At 34.5% G+C, this 19,712-nt stretch overlaps 2 protein-coding genes across 2 annotated transcripts; both read right to left on the bottom strand.

The window, feature by feature from the left end:
* LOC109718462 (ethylene-responsive transcription factor CRF2-like) lies at nucleotides 773-1,324 on the bottom strand (the record flags this gene model as incomplete). Its single annotated transcript, XM_020244719.1, has 1 exon — nucleotides 773-1,324. A coding segment is annotated over one exon (342 nt), but the record flags the coding sequence as incomplete, so codon positions are not given.
* On the bottom strand, nucleotides 13,322-16,129 carry LOC109717916. The gene is made up of 2 exons (XM_020243871.1): nucleotides 15,071-16,129; nucleotides 13,322-13,798 (listed from the first exon to the last, which is right to left on the bottom strand). Exons 1-2 carry the CDS (start codon nucleotides 15,763-15,765, stop codon nucleotides 13,783-13,785), a joined length of 711 nt encoding a protein of 236 aa, XP_020099460.1. The 5' UTR covers nucleotides 15,766-16,129; the 3' UTR covers nucleotides 13,322-13,782.

The raw sequence follows: 19,712 nt of genomic DNA, 5'->3' as shown, positions 1-19,712 counted from the left end.
AGAAGGATCGATACATGTATTTAAACGCAAAAGCAAATTTTTTTTTAGAAAAAGAAAACTAACAAACAGAATTAAAATGGGGCTAAAAAAAAAAAAAAACACTCGCATTTCACCTCCTTAGATTACAAAATCGCCGAGCCGATTAATCGGCGTTACCAAGGACGAAACGCCACATGATATTTTCCCGCAACAACATCTCAACCTATTTAGAACTAAATACAGAAATTATTCCGTGGACCGGATTTATAGACCACAGTATCTATGAAATCTCAAATTAACCTACGCGACTTAAAAGCTAGACAACAAAAATCTAATAAACGACTTATATATAAATAATAAATTTTCATATCTAAGTACAAAGATTTTTCAAACTAATATAATTTTTTTCTATATTTGAGACTTATTAGAGATTACTACTGAGGTCTATATAAAACAGGTTCCACGCAATAATTAATCTCTTTTCCTCAAACAGTGAAAAGCGGCGAAATCGGGAATAAATCGTCGATGCCCTGAAAATAGTCGTCGGCGTCGCAGGTCGACGAGACCAAATCGCGGCGAGTGTCGAACAACGAGCGGTCGAATTCCTCGGCGAGGAATCCGATCTGCTCGAGCTCCCCGAAGGCGCTCCTCTGCGGGAAAAAGCCGACGTCGAGGAAGTCGACTTCCTCCACCGGCGGGAAGTCGGCGAAGTCGGTAAACAGCAAATTATCGTCGGCCTGTTTTTGCGGCGGCGGCGGCGGAGAAGGTTGGGGGGGAGGATTTNTTAAAAAAAAAAAAAAAGAAAACAAATCCGCCTAATTATTACAAACTAAACCTTCTCCCCACCACCCAAGAAAAAAGAAAAAGAAGAAAAAAAAAATCAGAAAAATTGCAACATCTAAAGTTAAAAACCCTAGAAAGAGATAAGGGTAAAGAGGGGGGGAGAGAGATCCACACAGGATCTCCTCCCAAAACCCTCGCAAAGCACCACCACCACCACCACTTACTTAGCAGCAGGGGCGAGGCCGCGGTCGCCGCCCTGGGGCGGCGCCTGGGCCTTCTTCTCCGGCGCCGGCGCCTTCTCCGGCGGCGGCGCCGCCGCCGCCGCGGCGGGGGAGGAGAAGTTGGTGGCCGCGCGGGGGCCGCGGAGCTGGAGCGCGGCGGAGTCGTACACCATCGCGGCCTCCTCCGCGGTGTCGAAGGTGCCGAGCCACACGCGCACCCCGCGCGCCGGGTCCCGGATCTCCGCCGCGTACTTCCCCCACGGCCTCCGCCGCACCCCCCGGAACTTCCGATCCCCCGCCCCCGCCCCCGTTTGCGCCGCCGCCGCCGTTTTCTTCCTCGCGCCCGGTCTCCGGCCCCGCCGGTGAGCGACGGCGGGCTTCGTCGTGACTTCGACGTGCTCCGTCCGCAGAATCGGAACCAGAAACGTCCTGCTGCTCTCCATCATTTTTTTCCCTCACGCCTCTACTCGCATCTGCTGCTGCTGCTGCTGCTGCTGCTGCTGCTGCTGCTGCTGCTCCTCCTCCTCTCTACAGAAACAAATATAACAAATCTACAGTTTATAACTACTACAATTAAATCCAAACCAACAATCGATAACAATGAATAAATAGTGGCAAAAAAAGAAGAAGAAGAAGAAGAAGAAATACCAATAATATTGCCCGGTGAGTTTGGGGATTTTGATACGGTACTGATACTCGTAACTCCCAATTAGTACGAACTTAATAGTGAACAAGAAGAGGAGAACGAAAGAGATAAAGGAAGAACACAATGTTGATTGATGCTACGAAAGAAAGAGAGAGAGAGAGAGAGAGAGAGAGTGTTTGTGTATACGTACGATGTCGACAACGAGGCGTCCCCATTTATAGGATCCCAAAACAACCAATTTTGGAAAATTGGTGCGCTTAATTTTTCCCTTCCTTTTATGCGACCGTTTCCTCTCGGACGATTTTACCCCCTCCTATTGTTATCTCTGTTTTTGGTTTCTTTTTTTTCCCTTTTGAAATGGAAAAACATAAAAATCCTCTCCGCTTCCTACGAACAGCCGCATCGCAGGCACGTGCCGCCCCGTACTCTACTGTGCCTGTCACGTGACATAGTTTTGATTTGGTACAAATTTATGAAAATTATTATTTTCTCAACTATGACGTATCCTACATTCCTGGCCCGGCAATTTAAATTTAAAAACTTTTAAATTTATAATTTATTCTATGTTATTACGTTTTTACTTTAAATAAGTTGCGCGTCAAAATTTTGTAATAGACCAGTAACCATGTAACTTAATTTAATTTATTTTTTTTTATTAGTAAATTTGAATATTTAATTTAGATCATAAGCTTAAGGTTATAATGTTGTCCAATGCAAATTACAGTTTTGAGAAATGCGAATCAGTAAATGTGTATCTTGACAAATCAAATAAGTAATACATTTATTTTCTCAGTAAATGTCAAGGTTCACGACACTGTTTATTTTACGCGGTTTTGATACTTATTAATTTCTCAGCAGAAATGACCGCGGAGTTTCCTGACATAGTAGAAAGAAGAGAGATGCTGAGTACGAAGCCTGATTTTGCACATTTCGCTCCGATCATTTGCACCGAAAAAATCTGAAATAAATTATCACGGTATGTAAAGAAAGTCTAACTAATCGTCAATCGTACAGCTAAGATACAACTGATATCTCCGTCATTCGAAATAACGCTTAATTACAGCGCAAAGTATTTGAGGAAATTACTGTGAATCTACTAACCGGTCTAACCGTTGATGGGAACTCACGGAACATCATAAAGACTATATTCAAACTATTGATTAATGACATTTACAATCCAATTAACTTGTAAACATCTTTACTTTATCGGATTTCGATTTTTAGTACAATATCACCACCGTGCGCTATCATTTTAACTCAAAATTGGAACCTATGAACAAAAATCATACAAATTATTGAGAAAATTCCAGAGAGAATGATGCTTCGGTGTAATTTTTTAACTCATCCAAGCACTTTTGTGAAATGAGTTAGAATTTGTAGAGTTTATAGAAAATATTCTAAAAGCATTTATAGAATCTAAAAATATTTAACTCTCTAAATCATTGGTTATTTTATTTTAATTTGGTCATTTTAAGAGATTGGGTCAACACTTCTCATATTTTACATTTTTACCTTTGTACGGTGCCTTTGCTTCTCCCACTTTCATTCGCCCCGCATTTCTCTTTTATTTTTTTTTTAATTTTTGCAAATTTAGATTTGATTTTGGAGGGTATTTTTGTAAAAGTCCAGTAAATCGTTATTATCATAGCAAACTCTTTATTCTCCCCAGGACAAAATTATTCATTTACAAAGTGAGACACTTTATTTCAATTTAAGAATATTGTGTTACAAAAAAAAATTAAAGAATATATGTAAAAAATATAGGACTCAAGTTGCAGTAAAAATTACCCATATATTTTATTGTGGGCACAAAATTAGGAATTTACTCCTTTGTTTTGTGCTATAGTAAAAAAAAAAAAATCATTACAAACACTCTAAAAATTTTATTAGATCTTTTCAAAAAATTCTTATTCAAATAGCACTCTCTAAAACATATTTTCAGAGGCAATTAATTGAATCGAATTTTGATCCAAGTTATGACTAGCTTATTCGGTTTTTAGATTCTAAAAATGAATCCGTTATGAATCTGACCTGAATCCGACCAGCTAATTAAAACTCCTTAATTTTGCTGAATATTCACACTAATAAAACACCGCATCGAGCATTCCCAACCGTCCGATTGCGGTGTACCCGCAGATCTAATCAGACCCACTAATTTAAAAGCCAATCATAGAGTCGGAGCACTAAAATTTGCTGGAGATTGCGGGGCAAAGCCGATCGAACGGTCCTGATGAATTTCACAAAATATCAAAGCCGATCCGACGGCCGGCGATTGAGGGGGCCATTTTGTGGTAAATTCCAGATGCCACCACCATTTTGGATACGGTGGGGCATGATGCACTCCAACTGGCCTGCACAAAGTCCAGCACTGTCTAAACCGTCCGATCATCCGTCCGATCGATGATCGGACGGTTTAAGAATGATCAACAGGATTGGGACTATGTACGTTTATATGGGTCTCATAGACCCTGGCATGATCCTAGGACCACAGCATAATGTTAGTATATATATATATATATTTATGAATATTTTAAGTAATATATAAAAATTAAATTGAATATATCATCACTTTGGGACAGAGAAAAGCCAAAGGTTTGAGTGCATCCTTGGAATGGCTACGTACTGAATAGCTTATATCACATATTCATCAATAAAAGAAGAAAAGAAAAATCTGATTTTTTTGTAATTCGTAAGTTAAAATTAGATTTTGGGCCGCAAAAATAACATGTGTAATTATGATTTTTACATTTTCGCTGGTATGGAAAACTATTAATGGTACTAATAATGTAACAACTTTTATTATATTTTAAAACATTTCGATTTATTCTAAGCAATAGTTTCGAAGAAAGATGTATTCAATTGAATGCGAACCGATAATTAAGTAGGGTAAAAACTTGAGAATAAACTAATTTACTAGGCTATTGATATTTGCGTCATTATTTTGGCGAAAACAAATCAACCCATTTTGCTATATATATATATATATATATATATATATATATATATATATATATTATTTTTTTGAAAAATTAAGTGAATAAGTTAAATTAACAACACTATAAATTGAATAAAGTGCTTTTATAAGGAGCTTTTTTATAGAATGTTTATTTTTGGCTAGTGAGGAGGGGTGGGGCCCAAGAGAGAAGGGGTGGGGCCCAAGAGAAACCAAGATCCCTGTTGTGTTGCTTGAGGTGAAAGTTAAAAGGAGAGAATTTGGAGAAACATTCTCTTTTGCTGTCACTTACGTGATAAGACACCATGGAACGTAATCTCTATCGCCTCCATATCTGCTTCATGATTGGCTCTTATGGAATACTCTGATTCCAACAAAAAAAAGAAAAAAAGAAAAAAAAAAAAAAGGTTTTCATCTATTTATTATTATTATTTTTTTGCATATTAGGAGGACAAGATGCCTTGTTATAAGTTATAACTATGGTAATAACATTTACCAGCAACATTATAAACTATACAAGTACTTATAAACGATTTATGAGATGTCCATTATTTATTAAAAAAAAAAAAATCTTNATTCGCAATGATCCGATATATGCATGTTTTGTTGGAGAATAGAGAATAATGATAAAGATAACATTTGAGCTTTTACTATATAGAGAATGTAAAAAAAAAAAAATCCTACGTTACATAAAATTATTTAGTTACCTTCTTTTGCAGAAGATCTAAAGTTTGAAATTATATCTTTTATATACAATATTACTTTTACGCTCAGAATTTTACTTTTTCTTTTTACATTCTCTATATAGTAAAAGCTCAAATGTTATCTTTATCATTATTCTCTATTCTCCAACAAAACATGCATATATCGGATCATTGCGAATAAGTTATAGAGTGAAACATGGATGCACCAAGCCCAAATCACCCTATTATTTAAGGACTCGACGTGTACGGTCTCGCGCCTCTTACTCCAATGTATTTGTCATTCATTTCGTAAGTTAAGATCATTTAACAGTTTAGGGATTTGCAAAAGAAACTAAATGAGTACTTAATTAGGCTAATACAAAGTCTTATTATCTTGAAATTCGTAAAGTAACAAAGCAAACACCAAATTTGCTAGCAAACTATATATTTTTAATGACATATGGGAGAAAGATTCGTTAAGCTACAAGTTTATTAATATTTACATGTTCATAGTACCTTAGATTTCAACTTGTATATGGAATAGTGTATGCTTAGCATTGGAAGAGGTGTTCTTTTGTATATAGTTTATGCAGATCCCACATGAAGTGCAAAGAGATGCTGAGGCCACAGCTGGGGTTGTATGAGACCTGCCACAATTAACATGCTACTTGTCAAACCTCATGGGCACGAGAAATTTCTTGATATGGGGCAAATGAGGGACTCATTTGAGGTAGGACGCATTTAGAGCGAGTGCGTAGGATGGTTTCAGATGTCAGATGTCGTCTACGTGATTTATTTAAAGCGATCCCTAAGGATATATGCAATATAACAGTTGGAGCGTGTCTTGGCATGTTTTTGATGAGCAGACGTGCGTGATTGAACATCATTCTGTTTTATATATAGATATATATATATAATAGGAGTCTCCGTCTAACACTAATCTTAAGTTTTCTATGACGGCTCCAGTTGAGAAAAAGCTCCCCTCTCCATAGTTCTATCCCCACCTCTCGCTGTTTATCAATTTCATTTCAGAATCAATATTTGGCCACAATAATTGGTACACCAGAGGTGCGTCGACCTTCCCGGTCCTCTTGTACTAGGGAAAGGTCCTCTCAATGATCTCAAGAAAAAAGAAATAGACTATGAATATCTCGCACTTTTACAAATCGTGATAGGGAAGAACCATAAGAAAAAACCTTTTCGAAAAATTGAAAAATTATGATAGAAGATACGAATTCATTTATTGTTCGTATTGATAACACCAGATGTATCCCTGCCATAGATGAGTAAAGCGATCACCCTGTGTTTGCACCGTTTTTGTCGTGCCACATGAAGATTGACCATGTTCGAACCGGTTTTCATTATATGACTGCAAAGAGGAGCTAATAAGGAATGTAGAAACCAAATCAAATTTTACTCTCATAATTTTATACATTTTATACATATAATTTTGAATACAAATTAAAATTTGAAAATTTACTAATTAATGTGGCTTTCATCCACTGCCAAGGATTCGACAATCATCATTCATATGAATAGTTTTGTTAATTTCACTTCCTCTTCAATCTTTCAATGCGAAAAAACTACCCTAAAAGCATATTTGACAATGTAGCACTTGTCTCAGAAAATTTCATTATTATCTATTATTATTTGCTTAATAATTGCATTTATTCTCTTTCATTAAATGCTTTAATATATACAATAAGATTACGAGTGTTAATTATCGTACAACACTAAAATAGGTCAATGTGTAGAAACATTAATTGACCGCATTAGTGACTCTTTGGAGTTGAAATTAAGTAATCAACGTAGAATCGTACCTTAACAATTAATGTATAATCACTCAATTGCCAATATTATAATTGTTTATTTCACTTAAGTTTTATTTTGTGTTTAAGGTTAAAAATAATTCGCTAGACAGTGCCTACCCAATAATTTAACCCTTTTTTGGGGGGGTTAAGGATAATGTCACCGCTATTTCTAAAATACGATGAATTGGTTTTGTACATATGACTATTTAATAATAACTTAATATATTTGTAACTTTTTAGTTTTGGAATTCACTCAAAATTCGTGTAGCACTAGTAACAAGGATTTAATGGGAGACACGGATAATAACGCGCGCTATACGAATCTTGAAGCAATCCGAAGGCTAAAAAGTCAAAACCACAAATACTCTTATGCTTTTAAAAGCACTGGTGCTCAACTCATACATCTTACACTCTAATTCTCCGATCCGACATATAAATTTATATTTTATTAATAAAGTGTACATAAATATTTTTCATATATGATACCCAAATAAGGGAATAACGTAGTTTATACTCGGATGCCAAAAGTGGCAATGGACTGTGCAATGCCTGTTCGGTGACCGGAAGATAGGCGGACGACTGGCTCAGTCGATCCGCCCTTGCTCGACAGTGAAACCGGCAGCGAAAAAAACTTCATTAGAAAGCCTCAATCTTCTGTTATATATCAATTTTATTTCTATCTAAATATTATATTCTTTATTTAAAACTTTTAAAAAAATTTAAATTTTAAATTAAAAATATTTCATATATTTTTTAATAGAGATAAATTAATATGATACAATGAATCGAGCAACGCCAATTAATGTTTAGATGACCAACGTGTCGGTCTACCATTGGGTCCTGGAAACCACCCTGGTCAACTTACCGGTCTACCGCCGCATGCGTGGCTGTGACGTGGCGCCCGAATCCCGAGACACGAGAGCTTTCACAGGCCGCCACGTCGGATCGCAACATCCCAAATCGTTGGGTTGGGACCGCAAGAGCAAATGCGAGTCTGTGACGTGGGAAAGTGACCGAAAATTTGACTCGTCCCCAATTGTCGCTTCTCTTGTGATAGGTCCACGCAAACAAGGTACACGTCAGATATATCTTCTTTTTTAAAAAAAATTTAGGAAACAATTCACTTTGTAATCTATTTGCAGGAAAAGTGTTTGAAAAGATTGTGGAAAAGAAATTTAAGATCGACGGAGCATCTAAAACCTAAAACCCTATGCATTAGGATGATACAAAATATCAAAAAATATGAGAATTTTGATAAATTGGCATGGTCAATTAGAAAATAGACAAACACGGAGATACTCTTCAAAATTCAAATTAATATGCTCGATCGCTACAGAAATACTTTACTGACACGAAATTCGCGATTGAGATATATTTTGTATAAAACATATATAAACTTGTACGAAGTGAGCATCAATGGATCGTACTACCTATGTGATTTTCTGATCGAAGTAACCATCGACACGGATTTAAATCGACACAAAGTTTAACAAAGCCAATTAATTATTGTGATGCTAGAATTAGAGTAAAAGATGACAAAGTACACCAGAAATTAATTAAAAAAAGTCTAGCACATGCATGCTTAAGTTGGGTTTTCTTTGGGTTCAAAAGATGCTCTAGTTGCATTGTTATTCCAAGATTCTTTGTAGACTAATAATATCCAATTAGAAGAAACTATTAATAGAGCGCGCTAAATTAATAATGGAATTTGTGGTCAAAGGTCTCAAGAGAGATATTGAAATGTACTTTGGTCTTTGAATGAATAGATCTCTTTTACGATCTTTATTTTTTTGTGAGAAATTATATTGCTATAAACTAATATATATTGTAATCTCGTTGTATTAATTAAACTTTTTAAAACAATTAATACGTACAACATTAAGATATTTACTTCATAAATTCAAACTTTTATGAGTTTTGCATGCGTAATTAAACCTACCTTTTAGCTATATATGTATTGCACAAAAGTCGAACACATTTATGTCTCACCCATGCTAAGTTTTTGCTTCTTTAGAATCTTTCCCACAAAAACAGTATTTATAGTACTAGATCATGTACTTCACCATCAAACTTAATAAATTACTATTTCTAAATTTTTCTGGAATTAATCCTGTACTTAATATAACTTAATTATATGATCCTCACGCACTTTAGAAACAATAATTATGATCAAAATAGTACATCCATCTAAGAAAAACACCTATATAATTATTTTATAGGACATATTGTGCATTTTGCTACTCAAAACTTAGATCTAAACCATCTCAGGATTAATTCATGGAGACATGCAACGTAGTGCTCATTCTTTTTCACTATTTTTCAATGCTTTATAGAATTAGACATATACTATGTTACGGTACATCAAAAAGTGTGTGAAACCCTTAAGACAATGGTTCCCTCCCACGTGTGGGCCAGGTGGTGGACACGTCATCATCCACTGATATAATAAATAAGGTGGTGATATCTCTAATCTTATTATTTTGTTCGTGAACATGCCTTTTTTAAGTTTATAGGCTAGTTTCATTTATATATATATATATATATATATATATATATATATAATAATGCCTTTTATAGCAATATTTTTTTGTCGGTATTGCCATTTGCCAAAGTTCCAAAGCACTACAAGTAAGGTAAAATAAAGGTTTTTTTACTTTTTTAGGTGTTTGAGTTAGCCCACTCGTGTGCACGAACTCAACAGTACACCTCCACGGAACTAGTAAATGAATTGATAAATACATAAATATATATATTTTTTTAGATCATGATTTGAGGCTAATGTTGGGGTAGGCATGTGGGTTTTGACGTTGGAAGCTATATATCTAATTCATACTTAATAAGTTGCAACTTAAATGCAACAAGTTCGATTGTTTAACAAATGGCACAAAATTTCAAAATATATGATCAATAGATGATTAATTAATTAATTAGGATCTGCTCTTATACCATGTCAACAAAAGATTGATCTAAGACTGTATATAAGCAGTTCAATAATAATCTTAACAAATATATATCAAAGGTGGAGAGAGAGAGAGAGAGAACATCATAAGGTGGTGGCATTAACTATCTTAATTACGTGTGCTAATCATAATATCATGCACCTATTTTTATGTACATACATGTTGCATTAAGTTAAGGTCGACAAAGCTTATATTATACACTACATGATTGTGCTTCTTCTTCTTCAATGTACGTCTCCTTCATTAAATGTCACCATATGGATGTCACACGACCTTGATTCTAACAATTAATGATCCATATATATAATATAATATTTCGGGTCATCAAATCTACAATTAATTTGGTTTTGTGAATCATCCAAGCGGGGTAAAAAAAATTCTTATTAATTTGAGTTTCTTAATTTGATCGGCTATGTAACAATATGCCATGTTTTCATTTGAATGTCTCAACTAACATATCGTATGATTTGAAAAATTTGTCGTAGCTCTCTCTAATTTATTGTGGAATTTGATTGAACTTCATTTTTCTTGATGAAAATTATTACTTTATGATAGAATTTGAAAGATTAATTTCTCTCTTGCTTTAGTACACCTAACATTAACATGAAGGGGATATATAGTGTAACTCATTTTCATACTTATGCCTATATCTCAATATCTTTTAAAATTATTTTCCACGCTTTTATTCTTTTATGGTCCTTAATTGTATTTAGATTCTTTTATAGTTCACTATTACATATACTACGACTATTCCTATATATAAACAATAAGAAAATAAAGATCAGCTAATTGACTTGATCATGAACTAATAATATATCGATCACTTGTAATTGATAATCCTCTAATAAATGTAGGAAAAATATCTGCTTCATGATTCATTCAAGTTTCAAATAAAATGAGCATCAGCATTCATTTCACCACCTACGAACCTTATCATAATCATGTTCTTTTTCGATGCACCGTCATATATGTAATTGTGTCTTATTCAATAAATTCTTTTTCTTAATTAATTTCACCATTTTGGATAATAATCGATCCCGTACGTTCACCTTAGAATTTTAAAAATATAATACAGAAAAGGACATAGTACGTGCGTTTGGCCTGCTTCTAAAACAGCCTCTCTACTCCTAGAATTAAATAGTAGTCATGTGCTTGCAAATTACAGTAAAACTTGTTAGCCTCATATCATGGAAAACAAATTAATTAAGTTTCACAATTTTAAAAGTAGTAGCTTCGATTCGAAGCTTATATATATCTCCATCAATAAAAAGTTATTGGATTGAGGCTTTAATAAATGAATTTTTGCTACATCAAATAATTCTAATAACAAGCTATTGATTTTCAAGAAGCTCTAGCGTATTCGAATGTAATGATACGAACTAATTAAAAATTACTACTGGTAGATACATTCATTAAATTTAATTATTATTCTTTGATTGAATTTGACCAAATCCGCTGGTAAATGTTGATCCGCTAATATCGCTTTCCATCCTTAAACTATTAGATCGTCTAACCATTTTGCTTAATTTGCTTGCTATGCAATATTGCTTAAATTAAGTATTTAGCAGTGGTTATAAATTGCATATGAAGGTAATAGCTAGATCATTGCAACATATATGTACAATTATTAGTGTATAATCATCTTATTAATTGTAAGCTCTGGCCAAAAGAGTTGAAACCAAAAGAATTGGAGATGTGGATGGCTAATGGTGGTGATTACATCAATTATCTCTCTTTATATATATTTGATTTAAGTGTTTGGATTTTGATTAAAACCACGCAGGATACGAAGGTAGATCGTTAGATGGTCCATGGTTGATGTTGTGGACCAGGTCCAGCTAATAAATTATCTTCATGCACACGAACACACACACAGAAAATATTTAGTTGGTACAGATTTGAAATATTATTTTTTACCAGTTTAGATCTCATGAAGCACACGTACATGAACTTATAATTATTCTAACTCAAGCATGATGAAACTAATTGTGTAGACAATATCATAAAGTTAATAATACAGTTCAAGTACACATTAATTGCCTCAGCTTTATTAAGTAAGAAGATTAAGGATGGGCACAGAACCGACCCGAGTTCAACTCAGGCCAGAGAAGCCTCTGTGTAGAATTTTCTTTCACAAGTGTTACTAAAAATACTGTTGTTCGAAGAAGTTATAAGAAGTTTCATCAGATTAGTGGAAGTTGAAGCTTTTTAAGTTAAAATATTTTATTTGAGCATCATTCCAACACTTATTTCAGCTCCACGTGATGTATAAAAGCTGAAACAATCTTTTGGATTCTATTGATCAATCTCTTAATTAGAGCATTAAAACACAGCAAGTTGCGGTGAATCTACTAGTACTTGCTTTGTAGACCTTCAATAATTCTAACTTAATATGCATTCCCTGTCCACACAGAGAACTTAAGAGCCACACCTTTTAATTACATCATTAGTTCAATTATCAATTTATATAATCCCTACACCATGCATTAAGATAATAATGAGATTATGGATTGATTTAAGCCATGTCTTGGCCTCTATGAAATTCTTTAAGCCCATGCCTTTTGCATCAAAGATAAAGAGGAATCATGGCCTTCAATTGTAGTTGGTTGGACTAATTAAGAAGGAAATTAATGAGCAAAGACAACAATTAATGTTACAACTCACTACACCCTCCTCTTATACAGTTAGAAAAATAAGAACCAATTCTTCATGTTGCATCCATGCATATCATTATGGTCCTTCATCCTCATATAGGATATTAATCAACTACTAGCTAGATCAAGTTCTAAAAAATTTACTTATATAAATATATGAGTAAAGCTACTATACTCTTATAAATATAGATCTCTTTGTATTCATAAATTTTCGACCGTGGGATGAAGGGATGTGTGGTTAGCATGATAGTAATCCCCTAGGGTTGAATAGTATGATCTAACAGATGAAAATAGTCAAACTGGGAGATTTAACGGCCGAAAACTAACAAAAGAAACTATACTCCATCAAAAGAGTATAGTAGCTGGACTCATAAGTATATGTACTCATGCAAGGGTTTGAGCCTTCGACTGCAACAAAGTGACCGGTCACATTGAATCAGACACAACCCAGAGCTCCCCTTCTGGGTCCTTTTCTTTTTTGTCATTATTGGGCCCAGTTGACAACAACCAGTCACTATCCACGGGCCTAGTAATCAGAACATATAGCCCTAAAATTTATTTCTAAATAAAATAAACAAGGCGGATAGCATGCTACCTATCTCCCTCAAAAAAAAAAAAACTAACAACATTATTAAGTAACATCTCGCTTTATCACATCTTCAACTTACAGTGCAAGTACAAATTAGCCTTAGATAGAAACATGCCTTTTTATAAAGATAACAATCTTGCTGACACACAACCTCCTCATAAAATTATCAACATACTAGCCACATACAACACCTTATTCAGACTATGGTCTCAACAAATAAAGAAGATCACAAGCTTTTTTACAAGAGAAAGAATATCGTAATCAATGGGTAAAATGCGATTGCGCCGGTCTCGACAGCTTCATAAATAGATAATTTACACATTAATTGAACAGAGTTGGGCTTGCCATGCGCTTCATATTACTTGTCTTCATCTTCATGCTGGGACATGCATTAGGCTTACTAGCCAAAAAAAAGAAAACAATATATATTGCAAAGCCAAGCGCAAATCCTTTTAAAATCCATTAGTTCTTCAAACCGTGTAATTTAGCGAGCCTGCAGCATATTAATTCAGATTTATCCTGAAAATTGAAGGGAAAAAAAAAAGGCATTAAAAGATTTTTCAATTAATATTCCGAGCAAGGCAAAAACTTCAATTGGATAAATTTTTCTTTTTAACTTCACATGATAGCTAATAGTTTTCAATGAAAAAGAAAGTTTACATCACGATATAATATTAACAGAGTCACTTTTACTGACGAGCAAATCAGAACCATTAAACACGATCATAAATTCAATTAATGATCAGAACTAACTTATTGATTAAATGAATCGATCGATCGATAATACAATGGGATCTAACCCGCCACCCTAGCTAGATGGTCAGTCGCTATTTTGGGCTCACTGATGGAGCCTGAGCAGCTACTCACACCTAATAAGCTAAATGCTCTGCTTAGTCTAACTATGGCCCATTAGTTGTGCAATAATGTCCTTTTAAAGATAATGACTTCTCATCATCATTCCAAGGCCCATATTATCTACAAAAAATGCCAAATTTTGTTATATAGGAGAATCCTATTCCTTGCTCTTTGCTTCAAAAAGATTTAAGAATAATGGGACCTATTATTTAATCATGATCTATTGATTCCACCAACTTTTTGTGCTTTACCTACATGAGGCTTAAAGCCTCAAAAGTTTGGTACATAGATTCTGATATGTGTCGGTCGTCGATACAGTTCCCACTCAATCGTTTCATTTTTAGGGTAATGTTATTATCAGAGCCAATTTTAAAGCTAATTCATAGATTTACTAATAAATGATTTGAGCAATGCTCTAATGAAAAATCAATTTTACCAAACTGGAGAGCATCAATTCAATTTGTTAGAATTTCTTGTGAATTACACTTGTCGATAGGCGACTTTCGTCTTGTAAATTTTATGATAGCATTGGATTTGACAATTTTACTATATCGGATTCATGTGTGCTAATATAACTGCATCAAACAGGCTCTAAGCTAAAGAGGGTGGGTGATTATGTAGCTTCAATTTAACCTAGAATGTACTAAATTATCAACAACACAAATTTGCAACCCGACCTCTAAATTCTCAAAAAGATCCATCAATTTGAGTTCTACCACTAAAACCTTGTCGCGAAGTTTTACTTGCGTCTTCCTGAACTTGAATTCGCGAAATTACAAATCTAATTTTATCTTGATGCGAAATTACAACAAATGAGAATTAAACAATTTATCGAACATATTATTTTACTTGGTTAAAATATTTTGTAAGTTTGAGATAATAAATTATTATTATAATAATTATAAAGCGGGAATAAGGAGAGATTTAAGCACTGACCATTTGAACCAGTAGATGCGGCAGGGAATCGGGTCACCGTCTCCCTGGGCCCGCTTCAAGCTCACGGGGGAGCACTCGACCCGTATGGGGACCTTCCAGGTGCCCTTACCGCCCACCAGAATCCCGACCCGGGTTCGCACCTCGACCTTGAACCGGACCGATTTGCTGCGGAACCGGGCCCTTGGCCCAGCGCCGGTCGCCACGTCCCCGTCCTCGTCCTCCGCCGCCACGGCCGCCTCGCCGGGGCCGTACTCGAGCGCGATCTTCCCGTTAGGGTTCCGCGCGAGGAGCCGCACGGAGGTGGCGGCGTCGACGGCGTCCCCGCCGTCGGATCGGGGGGAGATCCGGGCGCGGTGGGGTCGGACGGAGAGGAGGAGGAAGGAGGGGAGGCGGGGCTGGTAGTAGAGGTAGGCGAGCGCCGCGGCGGCGGCGGCGGCGAGGGTGAGCGCGAGCGCGGCGGCGAGGGCGCAGCAGAGGGCGCGCCGGAGCGAGGGTGCGCCGCCGCCGCCGCTGCGGCGGCGCCGGGGGAGCGGCTTCCCCGGGTGGCGGAACGCCGGGTGGAGCTGCGCCGGGGGCCGCCGCTGCGGCGGCGGCGGCAGCGCCGGGTCGCGGTACCCCGGCGGCTTCTGCAGCGCCGGGTCGCGGTACCCCGGCGGCTTCTGCAGCGCCGGTTTCGCGGTAGGTTTCTCCGCCATTCTCTTCTCCCCCTCTTTTTTCTTAATTAATTAATTAATTAATTTGCTCGTTTCTTTTCTTTTTTGGTTTTTTTTTTTTTTTTCAGTATGAGAATTTGGGGGTAAAAAAAATTAGAAAGTGAGTAAACACACAACAAAAGAATGTGCTAAAAATGCCTGGAAACTAAAAAGAATAATAATTTGAAAATAATTGGTTAAAATGGAAACGAGTGCTATGAAATGAGCTCGAAATTTAAGAAGAATAATTCACAAACAAAGATTAAAATGAAAATGCTGAGTTTTTTTTGTTTTTTTTTTTTTTTTGGGTGGAGAGAGTAGAGCGTAGTGTACTAGCGAGGAGTGGGGAGGAAGGAGGAGGGGGAGAGGTGGGAGTATAAATGGGCGGGGTGGGATTGATGGTGACGTGGCACGTAAGGATAGGGTGGAGGTTCCAGAAGGGTCGAGCGGGGTTTGTGCGTCACTGGTGCAATAACAACATACTCATTATTGTGAACCGAACCGAACCAAGATGTGAAATCTAACCATTTCATATTTACAAATATATATTTTTTACGGAAATTAAAAGTTAAAACTCAATCAAATATTAATTAAATTATTATTAATTAATTAATCCATTAAAGTTAAGCACAGGGTAGATTTATATTTGGTTAGTTGAAGGATCGACCGTTGGTGGGATGTAGGGTCACACAAAATAATTTCTGAAAAAGAACGCTAGCTATGAAGAAATCGTGGAACCGACAAAGTTTTGCTTATTCTTTCTTATCCGAATTATCGCGCCGTAAAAGGCCTAGTTTGATGATTGATAGTTACAAGTATTATTTTTATATTATAGGAGGTCCAAAATATTTAAGACCTTTGCACCGGTTTGGATCGGAGTTAAAGGGTGGAATAACTCCTTAACCCCAAAGTTATTTTCAAACGCCCAATTTGGAATGTGGGGTTAGCTAACTTCATTCCAAATGGACTATTCCGGAATAGCCCATTTAGAGTGAAGTTCACTAATCCCACCCCACCCCACTACTCAAACCAAGCAAAATACTATTTTATCCACTATCTTCTTATCCCAACTATTCCAACCAAATATTATTTTATCTATATCTGAACTAAACCTAATTCTCAACCAAATACAAAATTACTTTAATCCCACCTTGAAACTTTTTTCTCGGCCAATATATTAAAAATGTAATTACATTTGTAACATGCTTCTCCAGTAAGCATGTGACTTTATGTTTTTTTCAGTGACGGCTATAATCGTAATTTTATAATATTCTAGAAAAAAATATTAAAAGTACTTTTAAAATTTTTAATTTTTATGTAGCATAACAATAATAATTTTAGTGACCACATTACTAAACTAGACCGAAATTATTAGCTAAATCTCCTTTTGGGCTTTTTAGAACTCAAAGACTCTTAACCGTAATTTTCTAAAAGGCTTAATTACTATTACTATACTATATTTTACTAGATTTTATATGTTTTTTTTTTTTACTTTCCATCGTGTTTTTTTTTTTTCTTAAAGTCAAAATTCAACTATCTTTTTTTTCAATGTTTAAACTGTAAGTAATAAATCTATAATTTTATATAAAAATTGTTAAAATTATGTTGTTTAAAAATGACCGAGTATATATTAAGCTTATTTTGATTTAAAAAATAATAAAATATATTAAAATAATAATAAAATATTTGAAAACTAACTTGATAAAAAAATGTAAACATTTTGTATCTTTGTACTATTTAATCAATTGCTCTCCATAAAGTTATTAAATTTTGTCTAAAATAATACATATTTTTTTACAAAAATGTAAACATTTGCAAGAAAAAACGATAATAAAATTTATGAGAAAGAAAAATTGTATAAGATAGAGAAACAAAAATAAATCTAAAATAGGTGCAAACTTAACAACTGAAAAGGAAAAGTTGGTTCTACTATTAACCACTAAGATGGTATTTGTTTTAAACAAAAAAATTTAAGAAATGAAAATTAGAAAAACTGCATTTCTTAAATCCAACCAGACCTAAAATGTGTGCATAAGGAAAAAAATGCTGCATTTTTTATGCACACATTTTACCCAACATTGATAACTAACCTTTTTATCACAGAGTAGTTTTATTAAAGATTAATTTAATACAAATCTCTACGAAATATAAGAAATTATAAATATATTTCTATAAAATTTGATTTTTATATATTGTCTTTATAAAAATTTTAATATTTTCAAATATATTTTTTTATTTTGTTACCGTTAAAACACCGTCTATTTTATAAATAAAATGATCTTTTTGCCATCATAAATATGTTTCTTCAAAAATTCTAACTATTAATTGAAGAGGGATAAAATGGTTAATTCACTTCATTAACTAATCAAGCTTAAATATTTAACCTATGATTAACTAAATTNTATATTCAAATATAAAGGACAGTTTAATAAATTTTTCTAACGGTAAGAATATATTTAAAAACATCAAGGGCTTTTGTAGAAATATATTTACAATTCACTATATTTACAAAAATCTGTATACAATTAATTCTTTTATTAAATTTATTAAACTGTCCTTTATATTTGAATATAAATTTTGTTTTATTTTTTCTCTTTTTTGGCTTTTATAATTTTGTCATTTGTTGCGAAGGAGGAGACGCTCCATGTTCTCCCACATGAGCTCATCTCTCTCCTCTGCATTGTCCCGTTGCGTGGCCCCCTTCGAACCGGATGATCCGGTCCGAACGGGACCATACAATCCCGGTTCGAACCGGAGATCAGGGCCGTGAACCGTGATAGCTTCACGCCACCTAATTTCCCCTCTCAGAATAAACTATTTGGGTGGACCTCGTCCAGTGGACCTAAAGAGTGGTGATATTAAACACTAATTTTATAGTAAATAATACGGAAATAATTTTAAAATGTAGAGCAGAGATCGGACATACCATGTCACCTTGCATGGTACCTTTAAATGAAGAGAGCTTAAAAGTTACTACAATGTCCAAAGAATCGATTCGATAGGAAATAATTTTAATTTAGTTTTATGACTTAGATAATAATAAAATCAAGTCCCCAACCCTAGTTAGTTAATTCGCAAATTATTAAAAATCCAAATTAAACGGTTTGTTTACGAATTTTTTCTAAAGAAGGATAATTATTTGTGAATTTTTGGGCCAGCCGAATTATTCGCGAATTATTCGGAAATTATTCCCCAATGATTAAAAATATAAATAAAAAACTTATAATTTTTATTTTTAAATATAAATTATCTTATATTGTATATCTTATATTTTATATTTTATACCGAATCCGTTTTTTAAGCCTAATTTTTCAACGAATTTAAGAATTAGAAAATAAATTTTATACATATTATATCCGTACCGAATTTTTGCCCAATCCAAATTAACTAACTATGGTCCCAACAACCTCGCGCACCTTAGACAACTAGCACGCAAAAAAAAAAAAAGGTGCAAACTAAATTCCAATACTATATACAAAGACTCTAATTCAATTCAAAAACAATGCTGTTTGCTTCGTTTATTTTAAAAAATGAATTTAGCTAAGATTGCAAAACAACTGAGCTTCGAGCTTAAAATTTCAAATACCAATCATCAAGGTTTTTACCAAGTTTTTTACCACCTGCGCTACAAACTACAAACGATCAATGTGAGACTATTATTTTAGGGATAAACTTCAAATATCAATTTAGTACAAGTTTCATTTTTTTCTTTTCGTTAGTCCTGTCATTAGCTTTTCGTTAAATCAGATGTAAAAAACTTTAGATACATCATCTATAGTTTATCGTATATTTACGTAAGTATCCTTTAGTTTTAACTATCACTAATTTAACAAAAAAAAAAAATTAGCGAAAGAAATTACAAAAGAATAAAATAAAATCATAGAGTGTGAAAATGATACATTTTAAAATACAGAATATTAAAATAAAAAAGTATGAATTATATGGATGGT

Source organism: Ananas comosus, linkage group 12 (genome assembly GCF_001540865.1).
Source record: "Ananas comosus cultivar F153 linkage group 12, ASM154086v1, whole genome shotgun sequence".
Lineage (NCBI taxonomy): Eukaryota > Viridiplantae > Streptophyta > Magnoliopsida > Poales > Bromeliaceae > Ananas > Ananas comosus.
Note: the sequence above shows the minus strand (reverse complement) of the source record. Positions and strands in the feature narration are given on the sequence as shown.